The sequence below is a fragment of the Acomys minous genome (assembly GCF_964271855.1).
Source record: "Acomys minous genome assembly, chromosome: 16".
Taxonomy (NCBI): domain Eukaryota; kingdom Metazoa; phylum Chordata; class Mammalia; order Rodentia; family Muridae; genus Acomys; species Acomys minous.
In genome coordinates, this window is record NC_140498.1 from 18,102,847 (window position 1) to 18,117,749 (window position 14,903).

General features: G+C 48.6%; 1 protein-coding gene across 1 annotated transcript; it reads left to right on the top strand.

Moving 5' to 3' along the window:
- Positions 1–3,543: 3,543 nt before the first annotated feature.
- SOWAHA (sosondowah ankyrin repeat domain family member A) lies at positions 3,544–6,988 on the top strand. The gene has a single exon (XM_084762421.1). It carries the CDS (start codon positions 3,695–3,697, stop codon positions 5,345–5,347), a length of 1,653 nt encoding a protein of 550 aa, XP_084618547.1. The 5' UTR covers positions 3,544–3,694; the 3' UTR covers positions 5,348–6,988.
- Positions 6,989–14,903: the final 7,915 nt, after the last annotated feature.

A 14,903-nucleotide genomic window follows, 5' to 3' on the forward strand; every position in this document is an offset into this window, starting at 1 on the left:
GAAACTAGAGGTACAGATAGGTGCGAACTGCCATGTGGGTGCTAGGAATTGAACCCTGGTCCTTTGGAAGAGCAGACAGTGCTCTTATCCACTGAGCCATCTCTCCAGCCCCAGTATTAGCTCTTTGTCCATGGTCTTCATATCAAATACTAATTATGCTGAAATTCTTGGTTCTCAGCTGGCAAGAAACCTCAGCCAGACTGTCCACCTTTTTATCCTGCCTCAGGGTCATAATATGGAAAAACAAAACAAACCCAAAAACACGTGGCCCAGGCTAGCAAGGTAGCTCACTGGATAAAGGCGCATGCCAACAAGCGCACATTGGCATTGGATTCCTTGGAACTAGACTCACAGATGCTTGTGACTCACCATGTGGCTATTAGGAATCAAACCTGGGTCCTTTGCAAGAGCAGTCAGTAACTTCTGAGACTTCACACCCTGGCACCCGCTTGGCGACAGGAGAAAACTGGTTCCTGAGAGTTGTCCCCTAACAGGATCACTGTCTCCTGAAAATTCTCCGACTTTAACACACACACGCAGAGTCATGAAGGTGCCTGCACTCACACATTATACAAACTAACTAAATAAAACAAATGAATACACTGGGGAAAAAACCCCACAAAAATTTCTCTCAAGTATGTTGGTATCACTCTTATGTTGATCGTTTGGTAATGCAGGAGACATTGGCTCTACATGGAAGAGATCGCTTCTTGTTTTGTATTTATAACTGTCAGTGGAAAAGATGCAATAATTACAAAGAAACCCAGTTGTCTAGAATGAGTGTCATCAGAAAATTATTAACAGACAAACGACAACTGGAAAAATATTTATAACATAGAATAAAACAATAATGGGACAGATGGCTCAGTGGTTAAGAACATCTGCTGGAGCTGGGTGTGGTGGCACGCGCCTTTAATCCCAGCACTTGGGAAGCAGAGGCAGGCAGATCGTTGTGAGTTCGAGGCCAGCCTGGTCTACAAAGTGAGTCTAGGACAGCCAAGATAACACAGAGAAACCCTGTTTTGAAAACAAACAAAACAGAACAAAAAATGTAAGAGATACTAGCCATGCGTGATGGTGCACCTTCAATCCCAGCATTTGAGAGGCAGAAGCAGGATGTTCATCTCTGCTTCACTCTATCCTGGTCTGCAGAGTGAATTCGAGGGCAGCCAGGGCTACTCAGAGAAACCCTATCTCAAAAAACAAAAACAGCCAGGCGGTGATGGCCTACGCCTTTAATTCCAGCACTTGGGAGGCAGAGGCAGGCAAATCATTGTGAGTTCCAAGGCCAGCCTGGTCTACAAAGCGAGTCCAGGACAGCCAAGGCTACACAGAGAAACCCTGTCTCAAAAAAAAACAAACAAAAACAAAAACAAAACAAAAAACCCTACTCATAGTTAGCATAATTAGCCAGGCACGATGGCAATGACACATACTTTTAATCTGAGCACTCAGGTATTGGCAGAGGCAAGTAATCTCTCTATAAATTAAGGCTAACGTGGTCTAAATAGTAAATTTCAGGTCAGTCAGGATTACTTAGTGAGACCTAGTGCCAAAAACAAACAAAAACAACAAAAACCCAGCATGATGGTAAACACCTATAATCCCAGCACTCAGAAGAGTAGAAGCAGGTCCATGCCAGCCTAAGGGTTTAGTCCATAGCAATACACACACACACACACACACACACACACTCTCACGGTGTCAATCGAGGTGAAGGCTGGATGATCAGAAGTTTAAGGACAGCCTCTGCAGGAGTTTGAGGTCCTTGTGGGTCATATGAGAGGCTTTCTCAGAAAGCAAACAACCCACCAAGGTTGGTGAGCTCTGTTCAATCTTCTCAGAATCCACAGGGTGGAAGGAGAGAGTGAGCTCCTGAATGAAGTCCCTAACCTCCATCCCTACACCATGGCACACCTGCGCCCACCATATAGGCACAAATAAATAAAAGTTGAAAGCAACAAACAACAAAGATGAAGCAAGCAGCCCTGGCCCCTCCCACTCCCCCGCCCCCACCCTACACAGGCTTCCTCTCCTGAAAAAGCTGTTTGTCTGCATAACTGCCACAGATCCCAAGCTCTGGGTTCACTGTCACCCTCACAGAGGGTCCTGCCTTGATCACTGCCCGGCTCAAACTCCCAGCCTGACCCTGTTGAGTTCCACCACATTCTATTTCCTATAGTATTTGTAGTATTGCTGTAACTCACATAACTTGTGTTTCCTCCTGATAAATGAATTCTACTAGGTCAGAGCTTTTTATCTCTGCCAGCATGTCTCACAGCCCGAAAGGTCCCGGCACAAGCTATATCCTCAATAAATATCTGTGAAATAACTGAAGTTTTAAAAACAGCATAGGGGTCTGGAGATATGGCTCAGTGGTTAAGAGCATTGGCTGCTCTTCCAGAGACCCCCGGAGTTCAATTCCCAGCACCCACATGGCACCTCACAACTGTCTGTGACTCCAGTTCCAGGGGATCTGACACCCTCACACCTATGCACAGAAAATAAAATTAAATAAGTTTTTTTAAAACATTAAAAACAACATAGGCTGAAAGTGTGGTAGTGTAGCCTGGCATGCCAAAGGCCCTGGGTTCCACACTTAAAACCTCAATATACTTTCTATTTTGCTTTTATAATTTTAAAGTATAACAGACATACACATGCATAGTGGAAGAAAATATTTCAAGATGTTAATGATCCTTTCTGGTGATATTTGTGTTTTCCTGTGGGTTTATTCCCCACAGGCAAGCATGGTGGTACACACCTCTAGTCATAGCACTCAGAACACTGGGGCAGCGGCACCGCAAGGTCCAGACCAACTTGAAGTACAATACAGAGACAAAATAATGAGGGTATGTTTGGAATGGTTCAGTGAGTAAAGGCTCCTGCTGCCAAACCGGATGACCTGAATTTGAGCTCCAGAGCTCATATGATGTGAAAAGCCAGATCTCATGGCCCAAGTTGTCTTCTGACACTCTCTCCCCCTCTCTCCTCCCCCCTCAATAATAAACAAAAATGCAAATTTCAAAGCTCCACGTTTTAAAAAGTATTATTTTATCATGAGGAAACTGCTTTCTAAACCTCATGTAAGCCTCTACTTTTAGGCACTTTAGCTGCACCACACAGAGAATTGTTCTTGCTTGTGAATTTTGTGAATGTTTTTCTGTATGAAAATCATGAGAAATTGGAGAGGTGTTGATGCAATGTATGTATTGTAAGAGCATATATGTAAAATATTGCTTATCTTTTGTGCTGAACACTCCTGAAGGTAATAAATATCCTCGCCTCGCCCTTCCGCTGCAAAATCCCCAGGGTACACACCCACCTAGCAACCGGGAGCAGAGCTGAAGAGAGACGCTGCGCCTTTAATTCCCCGCCTGAGGTGGGGGCAGTTCAGAGAGGCTCTGCTCCCCCATTTCCCTCTGCACCTCCAGTGGCAGCTGTCACCTGTAAACCGAGCACCGCGCAGGGGCATGGAGCCTGGCGCCTATTGGACAGGACCTCTCAGCAGCAACCTACCCCCGAGTCCGGGAGTCCAGCAGGGCGCGGGCGGAGGGTAGGAGCCCCAGGCGCCCTTCGCCCAGAGACAGCCCAGCATCGCGGCGAGGGCGTGACTGCAGTCCAGCTTTGGGGATCAGAGCCCCAGGTGAGCGACTCCGCGGCTGGGGCGACTCCGGAGCCCCAGAGACGGAGCATGGCGCTGGCAGCCGCAGCCGCTGCTGCTGCTGCCGCCGCAGGGGTGAGCCAGGCGGCCGTGCTGGGCTTCCTGCGGGAACACGGCGGGCAGGTGCGCAACTCCGAGCTGCTGAGCCGCTTCAAGCCGCTGCTGGACGCTGGGGACCCACGCGGCCGAGCGGCCCGCAGGGACCGCTTCAAGCAGTTCGTCAACAACGTGGCCGTGGTGAAGGAGCTGGACGGGGTCAAGTTCGTGGTGCTGAGAAAGAAGCCGCGGCCTCCGGAGGGACCCGAGCTCCCACACCTCTCCACCACTGGGGGGCCAGCCACTCTGGCCCAGTGCACTGCGGTCCCTACCGAGGACCACTGTGCCCCCGGAGCTCTCCCCTCCCCACTGCCGTCCGGGGAACCGCCGGATGACTCGTCCGCACCATCCGAACATACCTCTGGGATCCCACCCTCAGGGGTCACCCAGCTGGAGGCTCCATCAGGTTCAGCGCCACGGCCGGGGTCACCCGAGGATCCAGAGCTACTCCGGTCCTCGGAGGGAGTCTCCGAGGCAGCTGCACCGGCCTGTGTGCCGTCGGGGCTGGCCTTGCCTAGCACGGAACCCCAAGTCCCAGAACCTGCACCTCCCACGGCGCAAGTGCCTCCGCAGAAACCCTGCATGCTGCCAGTGCGCTGCGTCGTCCCTGGTCCTGCTGCGCTGCGGATCCGCGCGGAGGAGCAAGGCCTGCGCCGGCAGCGATCGGAAGAACCGAGCCCACGATGCTCCCCGATGCTCCTGCGGCGGCTTTCGGTAGAGGAGTCGGGTCTAGGCCTCCACCTGGGGCCGGGTCGCTCCCCGCATCTCAGGCGCCTGTCGCGCGCCGGTCCGCGCCTGCTGAGCCCGGACACTGAGGAGATGCCCGTCGCGCCGCCGCCGCCACCCGCGGTGCCCCTGGAGCCCACCGAGCACGAATGGCTGGTGCGCACAGCCAGCGGCCGTTGGAGCCACCAGCTGCATGGGCTGCTCCTGCGGGATCGAGGTCTGGCTGCCAAGCGCGACTTCATGTCGGGTTTCACCGCCTTACACTGGGCAGCCAAGAGCGGCGACAGGGAGATGGCTCTCCAGCTGGTGGAGGTTGCCCGGCGTGGGGGGGCTCCCGTGGACGTGAACGCGCGCTCGCACGGTGGCTACACGCCGCTACACCTGGCGGCTCTGCATGGCCATGAGGATGCCGCGGTGCTGCTAGTGGTGCGTCTGGGCGCCCAAGTGCACGTCCGTGACCACAGTGGCCGTCGTGCCTACCAATACCTGCGGCCTGGCTCCTCCTACGCTCTGCGGCGTTTACTTGGTGACCCTGGCCTGCGATCTACCACGGAGCCTGATGTGGCCAGTGGTGGCAGTGGGAGCCTTGTGTCTCGGCACCCCGTACAGGTGGCCGCCACCATCCTCAGCTCCACCACTAGCGCGTTTCTGGGCGTCCTGGCAGACGACTTGATGCTTCAGGACTTGGCCCGTGGCTTGAAGAAGTCAAGCTCCTTCAGCAAGTTCTTGGGCGCCTCGCCCATGGCTCCCCGGAAAAAGACCAAGATCCGTGGTAGCCTACCATCCTTCACCGAAATCTCTCGACGACCCACTCCGGGGCCTTTAGCTGGGTTAGTGCCCAGTCTGCCCCCTCCAACCTGAATGGCCTTGGAGCTACCAATGCCTTGGAGCTACCAGGGCCTGTGCCACACCTTCTAAGCCTGTCCAAGACAGGCCCAACACCGGGAGCCTGTCTCACTTCCAACTTTCTCCATTACAGCCTGTTGTACCACATGGGTACAACCTTCTGTCTGAAATTTGGTGTGCCTACAGAAATGGGATTCTTGTTCCCCAGGAGAGGAGCCACGCAGTCAGGCCTGAACTTGGGAGGAGGCTTAAAGTTTAGGGTTAAAGGTTAAGGGGTAGCAGCTGGTCTGGCCCCTGGAGAGGTTTACCAGAGGCCTGTGCATGGATAATTGTGAACACATTTCCCAAATCAGAAGTAGAACAAGTCTCTCTAGATGTTCAAAGATGGCGACTTTTAAGATCTCTAAGTGGCTTTGTAATTTGATGCTTTTATTCTGTTTTTAAAGTAAAATGAGGTATAGCAACTTTGATAATACCTTTTGAAATTCTATTTTTTTCTTTTTTTGGCAAAGTACTAAGACATTTTCAGTCTTTTGCTAAATATTTTGAAAAATCTATCTTTTAAAAAGAGACGGTCTAAAGAAAATTAAGTCCTAGCCAACAACACTCAGTAAGCCTATCTACCTCATTGCAGGCAGAGTACAGATTGGGATCTTGAACATGGAATAACCATTGTGACCCTGGTGAATGTAACTAATTCCAATTATACTGTGAATGTCAAATATTGAGAAACAAGAGTATGATTGGCCTTGTGGCCTACGCCTTTAATCCTAGCGCTTGGGAGGCAGAGGCAGGCGGATCTCAGTGAGTTCAAGACCAGCCTACTCTAGAGATTGAGTTCCAGGCCAGCAAGGGCTACATAGAGAGACTCTGTCTCAAAACAAAACAAACAATCCCTGCCCCTAAAAAAAAACAAAACAAGCAAAAATGAACAAAGGGAAGTACATCTTGAGAGTAAAAGTGATTTAACTAAGAGAGAAAAGAGACATTTTGGTAAATAGTTTTAAACTACTCTGAATTGTAAATGTGCATTAACTGATGGCTGCTTTGATTTGGCATGAAATTTTACCTTTTTTAAATTGTGATTTAATTGTGAATTCTGAATCTATGGTTTTCGTTGCAATGGGTGACTATTCAAAAAAAGTTATTATTATACCAGAAAAAAATAACTGATTAATAGTAATTGAAATGATTATTACTCTTTTATATGAAAGTTCTGAACAAATAAGTGTGTGATATTCATTTTTCAAAACCACTGGAAGCAGCAGATGCAGAGCCCCATTCCAGTGATCTAGAAGGACTAGTTTGACTTCTGAACTTTCGTTCCTTCCTGTGAGTGGAGCAGGCCTGTGGGTGTGGCCACGATCTCCAGTTGGGTATAGTAGACTTGTAACAGCACCCTTCTCCCCACCCCCTTTTAAAGATGTAAAATCTATTTGCTCAATCAATTTTTTTTGTATCATATCATGGTATTACTGTTTTCGAAATTTATGTTTGCATGTCATCAGTCACGCTGAATGGTTCTTGCAGCAGCGTAGGGGAGTGTGGCTTCCCGCCCCAGTTGTGTGTCAGTGAGACCGCTGAAATCATTAAAGGCGGTCCAGCGCTCGATCGTGGAACGACTTAAGCAATGAAATAAACAGTTCCTGTTTTTTATTTCTGCTTGTGCTCTTCTCTTATTTCTGCTTAGCTATAGTTGGTTTTTTCCTTATTTAAAGGAATGTTATTCTTGGGGTTGGAGAGATGGCTCAGTGGTTAAAAGCATATAATGCTATTGCAATGGACCCCGGTTTGGTACCCAGCAGGCACCTCACAGCCTACTATAACTCTGGACTCCATACCTCTACGTAGCTACAAATAAAAATAAATCTTTTAATAATAATAATAATAATAATAATAATAATAATAATAATAATAATAATAATAATATTCAGTTAATAATTTTATTATTATTATTTTGCTGTGTGAGGAGGAGATGTAGGTCCTCATGGGCCACAGAGCCTATGTTGAGGTCAGAAGACACATTTCAGAGGGCGGGTCTCTCCTTCCACTGTGAGATCCAGGATAGAATGTAGGTTGTCAGGCTTCCATGGCAAGCGCTGCTAGGCCATCACGCTGCCTCCTCCCCCTCCCTTCCTCCCTCCCTGTCCTTCCTCCCCTCTCCCCTCCTTCCCTTTGTTCTTTTTCCAGGGCTGGAGAATGAATCCAGGCTATCTACCCTACTGAACAAACGTTACCCACTCGCTGCGCCCTGCTCCCGTTTTATCTCCGGAATGTCTTCCCTCTCCTTATATTTTCCCTCCCCCTTTCAGTAATTCTATAAATTGAGATTTCCCTGCAAAGGAAAGGAAATCAATCACACAGGCATTATAGCCGGGAATCACAGATAAATGCCGGCCCTGATCCCATTCTTTCTACTTCCCTAGCCTGGAACTCTAGCTAGTCTGCCTAGATTATTTTAAAAATGCAAATTAAATCTTCTGCCTCTGCAGAAAACTGGGGAGAGGCAGTAATCACAGCGATTTGCATCGCCGAAGCTCTGGGAGACAGAAGGAAACGTTAGAGATGTTCTGTGGGGGAAGGAAAGGTCTGAGTGAGAAGGAGCAACGAAGGTTCCAGGTGTAGATATGGCACGTGTTGAGAGACAAGATCCCAGCTAAAAGCAGTAAAGAGAGGGTTGCAGAGCACGTACCCCCCAGGAGAGCTATTCAGCCCCCTGCAAACCTCCAAGTGAAATAAATCATTTGCTAAGAGTTACAAATCAATAAACCCACAGCCCGGGTGTTAGGAACCGTTGCTATTTCCTTGCAGGCCAAGACCATTCTGGCACTGTGAGGGAAGAACCATATATTTACCTCTTAAAAGAAAAATCATGAGTTGGGAGAGTTGCTTCGTTAACACACGAACCTGAGTTAGATCCTAAGACCCCACAGAACAGAACAAAACAAAACAGGTGGCCAAGTGTAGCGGCACCTGCCTTTAATCTCAGCACTTGGGAGGCAAAAAGTAGGTGGATCTCTGTGAGTCTGAGGCTAGCCTAGCTTACACAGTGAGTTCCAGGTCAGGCAGGGGTACATAGAGAGCCCCCGTCTCAAAAAACAAAACAAAAAGCCAGGTGTGGGCCAGGAGAAGTGGCTCAGGGGTTAAGGACACTGGCTGCTTTGCTACAGGACTGGGCTTTGGTGCCCAGCACCTCCATGGTAGCTCACAGCCTCTGATCTTCTTCAGTTCAGGAGGTCAGGCATCCACTCTTTCTGACTTCTCCAGCACCAGACACTCAAGAGGCGTGCAGACAAGACATTCATGCACACAAATAAATAAATCTAATTAAACAAACAAACGGAGGTGTGGTGGTTTGTCTGTAATCTCAGTGCAGGGACGCAGAGACAGGTGGTTCTCCGCAGCTCGCTGGCCTGCCAGCCAAGCCTACTGAGTGAAATCTAGGCTACTGAGCGATCTTCCCCAAAAACAAAACAAAACAAAAATCCACAGAAGAAACAAATTAAAAACTCAAGTGGGCCAGGCGTGGTGGCGCACGCTTTTAATCCCAGCACTCGGGAGGCAGAGGCAGGTGGATCGCTGTGAGTTCGAGGCTAGCCTGGTCTACAAAGCAAGTCTAGGAGAGCCAAGGCTAGGCAGAGAAACCCTGTCTCAGAAAAACAAAGCAAAGCAAAACAAAACAAAACAAAAACCAAGTGGACAACATCTGAGGAAAGGCACCTGAGGTTGTCCTCTGGAGACCATGTATGTGGGCATACATGTACATGTGCGCACACACACCTGTGCCTGCACACAAACAAAAAAACCACACACACAGACCATGAAATACACCCAGACACACGTAAATAAATAAGTAAACAAATGTAGTAGAAAAGCGAACTGTTAAGGCAATTTAGGTGGTAAAGGTTGTCACAGGAGGAGAATGGAAGACAAGTTAGCTGTTGTCGATGTAGATATGTGGGAATCACAGCCCCAGCCAACCTGCTGGAGTGTTTTGCATTGCCTTTGATGGAGGTGGGGTTTATTCTTGAACGAGCCCCCCTTGCCTAAAGAAGATTCAGGACACAAGTAATGCACCTGTCAGCCATGTTTGTTAATAATGTTTCAGGCACTCTTTCACTATGCCACAGTTATCAACAAGCCTTGTGTATAGTACAGACTCTTAGTTGCTGGATGTTTTCCTCAGCCAGCCTATTTGTGTGTGTGTATGTGTGTGTGTGTGTGTGTGTGTGTGTGTGTGTGTGTGTGTGTGTACGTATTTGCATGTGTATTGTCACATATATGGGGGGTACATGTGGGTGCATATGCATGTGGAGGCCTGAGGTTGATGGTTCAAATCATTTTCAATTGCTCTTCCACTTTATGCAACGAGGCAGGGTCTCTCAATCAATCTAGGATTCGTGGATATGGCTAGTCTCCCTAGCAGGCTCGCTCTGGGGATCCCCTGTCTACCTTATGAGGCTAGAGCTATAGATGAGTCACCATTCCCACCTGGCATTAACATGGGCTCTGGGCACTGGACTCTGGTCTTCCTTCTTGCTCATTAAGCTCTTACGTACCGAACTGTGTCCCTGGCCCATTAGGTGTCTAGATTTTTAAGTCAGAGAACTAAAGGCTGCAAAAGTCAGAAGAAAACTCATCCGGGCTCACTTCTAGTAAGTGGCAGAGTGGCATCTTGCCAGCTCTATACTCATTTATTGACTGCGCCGGTTTGTGTTGGCAACTTGAAAGAATGTATACCCACTGGAGAGATGGGCTCCGGGCAGCCTGTGGGGCATCGCCTTGATTATATTACCTGATCTTAAGTGTGGGCGGGGCCACACCCTGGGCAGGGAATCCCCGACTGTGTTAAAGAAGGGAGCTGAGCAGCAGCTTGCATTCATCTCTCTCTTTCTGCTTCTTGAATGGACAGGGTGTGGCCACCTGCTCTGCCCCTCCCCCCCCCCCCCCCCCAGTGACCTGGAATTCTCTGCCAAGATGGACTGTGCCCTGGAATTGTCAGTCTGAGCAAACTCTTACTCCCTTATGTAAAAGTATCTTTTATTCTCCTAATTAATTGTCATCTTGGAGGCTGACTGCCTCCTTCTGCTAACCTAGGCCTAGCCCTGGAAGCTTCTAGCCTCTGTACAATCTAATCTAGGCCTACCAAGCTTTCAGCCTCTGAGACTTACTGCTGGAGGAGGCTCACCCTTTCGAATTCTTTCTGAACTCTGGCTGGCTGGTTCAGCTCAGCTGTTCTGGCTCAGACTCCTCTCCAAGCGGACTGATTCCATCTGGCTTCTCTCAGTGTCTCACTGAATTGCTCTGCTTGGCCTCGAACTAACTCTAGCAATGTGTTCTGATCTTCTGGCTCCTTCTCAGTCTCTGGCTCCTTCCATCTTCACCTGCATCTAGCTTGTTCTCTCTTCAACCTGTCTCTGTAAAACTCTGTAAAAACTGCCTCTGAATTCCACAAACTGAACTGTCATGAACTCAAATCCATTGCGCTGCCTCTTAACTCACTGACTCAAGTGAACTGTCTGAAACTCAGAGATCTACATGCCTCTGTCTCCTTGGTGCTTGGATTAAAGGCATGTACCATCATGCCTGGACCTAAACTTGTATTTACTGGAGGCTTGCTCTGTATCAGGCTGGCCTTGAACTCAGAGGTCTGCTTGCCTCTGTCTCCTGGGATTAAAGCTGTGTTTGTACTCCAGCTGGACCACACAGATCTAGACGGTCTTTGGATGAGATCTCTTGCCAGAACAACAGTGTTCTGAGTTAAAATTTTTCTATACCCTTACATTGCTTTATCATATGGACAAAAACTAAGACAGTTACTTGGGGCTATTCTCCCCATGCCATCTCCTTATTCTGTGGGACATACAACTGGCGGCACCCACCCTGCAGGCTGTGGAGAGGAGGGGCCACACAGAGTGACGAATTAGAACTCCTGAAGATGTGTGGTACAAGCTGCGAGACACTGGGGTGAGTTGCTTCCATCGGTGTACGGCCGCACTCCAGACCATGCTGCACTGGCCTTTAAATTTTCTTTACATTATTCTTTTACCATATATTTGTGTTTGCAAACAAATATACTTCATTCTATTAGGGAAAAAAATGATTTCTCAGTAAAAGGGGAGTTAACTTACTTCTTTGTGTGACAGCACTTTAATTAAAACAGAATCCACAGGGCTGGAGAGCTGGCTCAGCAGTTAAGAACACTGGCTGCTCTTCCAGATGACCTGGGTTCAATTCCCAGCAGGATACGGCAGCTCAGAACCATCTGCTGCATCCAGTTCCAAGAGTCTGCGCGCTCTTCCGGACCCTGCAGGCACAGGCACATACATTCAGGTACAATGCCAAATCACATAAAATACTTCTTTTTTTCTCCTGAGACAAGGTCTTATTGTCAGGCAATTAGACAAATTCTGGCAGCTAGACAAAAGCCAGGAACCAGTCCCCTCATCACTGGCAGAAGGGACAAATGGCTGTCTGTGGTCCCTATTAGCATACCCATGTACATGATGACCTCCAGACTTCCTCAGCATCACAAGTACCAGGCACTTCTCACCCTGCCCCCTACCCTAAACATCTCAAGTTCATGGTCTTCCCTCCCCGCAGCTTCTCTTCAAGATTTCTTTATTTATTGTGTATACAGTGGTCTGCCTGCATATACACCTGCAGGCCAGAAGAGGGCACCAGATCACGTTATAGATAGGTGTGAGCCACCATGTGGTTGGTGGGAATTGAACTCAGGACCTCTGGATAAACAGTCAGTGCTCTTAACCTCTGAGCCATCTCTCCAGCTTCTCATTCTTATTATAACCTTCCTATTTCAGCTATGTACTCTCCTGGTCTCCTTTGCTGCCACTCTGTGATGTCATCTCTCACTTTCCACTCTTCCTGTCTCTCTCCTCCCATGGTCAGGTCCAGTCGGCTGGCTATGTTGTCTCCCACTTCTCCTCCCTGCTCTGAACTATTCCATATTGACTCGCCCTCATTACAACAGAAACCCTCCGCTTAACCGTACCTGAAACGTCATGTCGTCGGCTTAAACTCTCGCTATGTACAAGAAATATATATCTGTTTAAAATCTAAGGCAACAAAAGAAAATAAAATAATCTAAGGCAGACATGACTATTTCTGCCTTCAACCCCAGCACTCAGAAGGCAGGGGCGGGAGGATCTCTTGTGAGTTCCAGGCCAATCAGACCTACAAATTAAGACCTTGTCTCAGTTTAGAAGAAGAAGAGGAAGAAGAAGAAGAAGAAGAAGAAGAAGAAGAAGAAGAAGAAGAAGAGGAAGAAGGACCTGAGTTCTGTTCCCAGCACCCACTTGGTAGGTCACAACCATCTGTAACTCCTTCTTCTGACCTCCGAAGGCACCACCAAGCATGCATGCAGAAAACAGACATACACGTAGGCAAAACACACACAGATAAAATGTGAATAAACCTTAAAAAAAAATGTTTTTTTCTTAAAGATGTTCTCATGCAGGACCCTTACTCTCTTCCATTTTAAGGTCTTTTCCTGGAAGAAATTGTGTGATGTTTGGAAATGGTTTCATAAATAGATTCGTCATTCCTCTCCGGGTAGCCTTGTCTTCAGGAACTGGCCTCACGATGGGGGAACTGCCATACCTCTGGACTTGAACTTCTGAGGCAAAGAGGCAGGGAGCCAAGGAGGAAGGGAAGTAGAAAGGGAAGATGGGGGAAAAGAAGAGAAAGAGAGAGCAGGGGACAGAGGGAGTGGAGGAGAAAGAAGTTCTCTTAATGCATCCCTCTCTAGCAGAGGCAAAACAAATTTTCTTGGTGGAAAATGTAAAATGATTTAAATACCAAAGATAACAGGTCCCCTAAGCAGTGGCCTGGCTGTGACAGTAACACTAGGGATTTTTTTTTCCCGGTTTTTTGAGACAGGGTTTCTCTATGTTACCTTGGCTGTCCTGGACTCGCTCTGTAGACCAGGCTGGCCTTGAACTCACACTTATTAGCCTGCCTCTGCTTCCCAAGTGCTGGGATTAAAGGCGTGCGCTACAACACTAGGGATCTTGAGAGGATTTCTTCACAGTAAATGTCCTTCTCTCTTTCTCTCCCTTCCATTCACCTCTGTTGGGCACAGCGCATTTGCCCTAATCTTCCCCAGGAGCCTCTGCCATCTGAATGGCCAGAGCCTCCATCAGTCTCATTGAGGACACCCAGAGTTTCCTCTAGCCGCTGGCAGAGGTACGTTTTGTAATGAGCAGAATGTTCTCGACAGCTTGGGTGCCCAGGAACACAGCTTCCCCATTCCATTTCCAATTTACAGTATGCAAGTAAAAAGTACACCAATTAAATTCTTAGGAGGAGGAGGAGGAACAGCGGGGGCGGGATGAGCGGGAGGCCGAGGTGATGCCTGTTGCCCAGCAACAACAGCCCAAGCCAAACATCCTGCAAGGCCCTGAGCGCCGCCTCCAGCAGCTGAAGGCGTGAGCCACATCCAGTCACCGCTCAAGCTGCGGAGGTGGCAGACAGATACATTCCAGGATGGATGCTCTGGGTCCACATCCCCGGCTTCGCTCCCAGGCACATACCATTCAGTCAAACAAATTTCCAACGTTGGCCGGTGTGGCAGTGAAAAGCGAGCTAGCCTTTTCCTTTTTCGCTAGCCAGAATTTCTTTCTGGCAGAAGCCAAAGGCTCAGTTCCAGCTTTCAAGATCAAAGGGGACATTTGACCATCAGAGCCAGGCCAAGTCCCGGTGGCTAGCCTGGATTGTGTGCGAGCTCGCCAGGCTGCGGGTGGCCCCAGTGCGGGTGGAAGCTTCCATGGTAAGGGAACAGCGCCCTCTGCTGGCGGTGCACCGCAGGGTCAACGCATTAGGTTTTATGTATCGCCGCCCCCCGCAAAAAATCTCGAGGTCTGGGATGCCAATACAGAACCTCTGAACTCCTGAGTGACCTCAAAAGAAATCACCGATTGGACAGCAGAAAAACTGAGGCAAGGAGACAAGACTAGGATAGACATAAGGTCCAAGTGCTTGCAGTGTGGCCTTACTTTGGGGCCTCTTGAAAACTGGCACGGTCGAGCACGGAAATCTCGTTATTCCTTCTTCGAAAAACCCAGCCCAGAACAAAGGTATACTTTAGCCGGAAGACGGAAGTCGTCCCTATCCCACCCCTAAGCTGGAGGTGCTCTGAAAAACACACTTTTCGTTGGCTTATCGGACAGAATGTTAGATGTGTTTCTAAGAATATCATACTGTAAGTATGCAACGTGATTGTGTAGGGCAATAGGCAGAAATTAGTAGCTTTCATGAAGGTGGCTCCCTAAGGACTTTGGCGCCCAGGCTCTGCCTACAGGGTTCAAGTAACAAAAGCAAAGCAGAAGGTTAGAACCCGCAACGGCCTCAGCAGGAGCCCCTATGTTTTTTATAAAATGACACAATGCGAACATTGTTGTGTACTCAATAGCCCGACTGTTGCAACTAATGCTTTAAGTATGAATACGACCATTTAAAAGTCCCAACCAGTTGCACTTAGGGACAACACACGTCAGAAAACAAGCCCAGAAACAGAGATTTCTCACTTTGGGGGTCAGTTGGCCCTAAAATA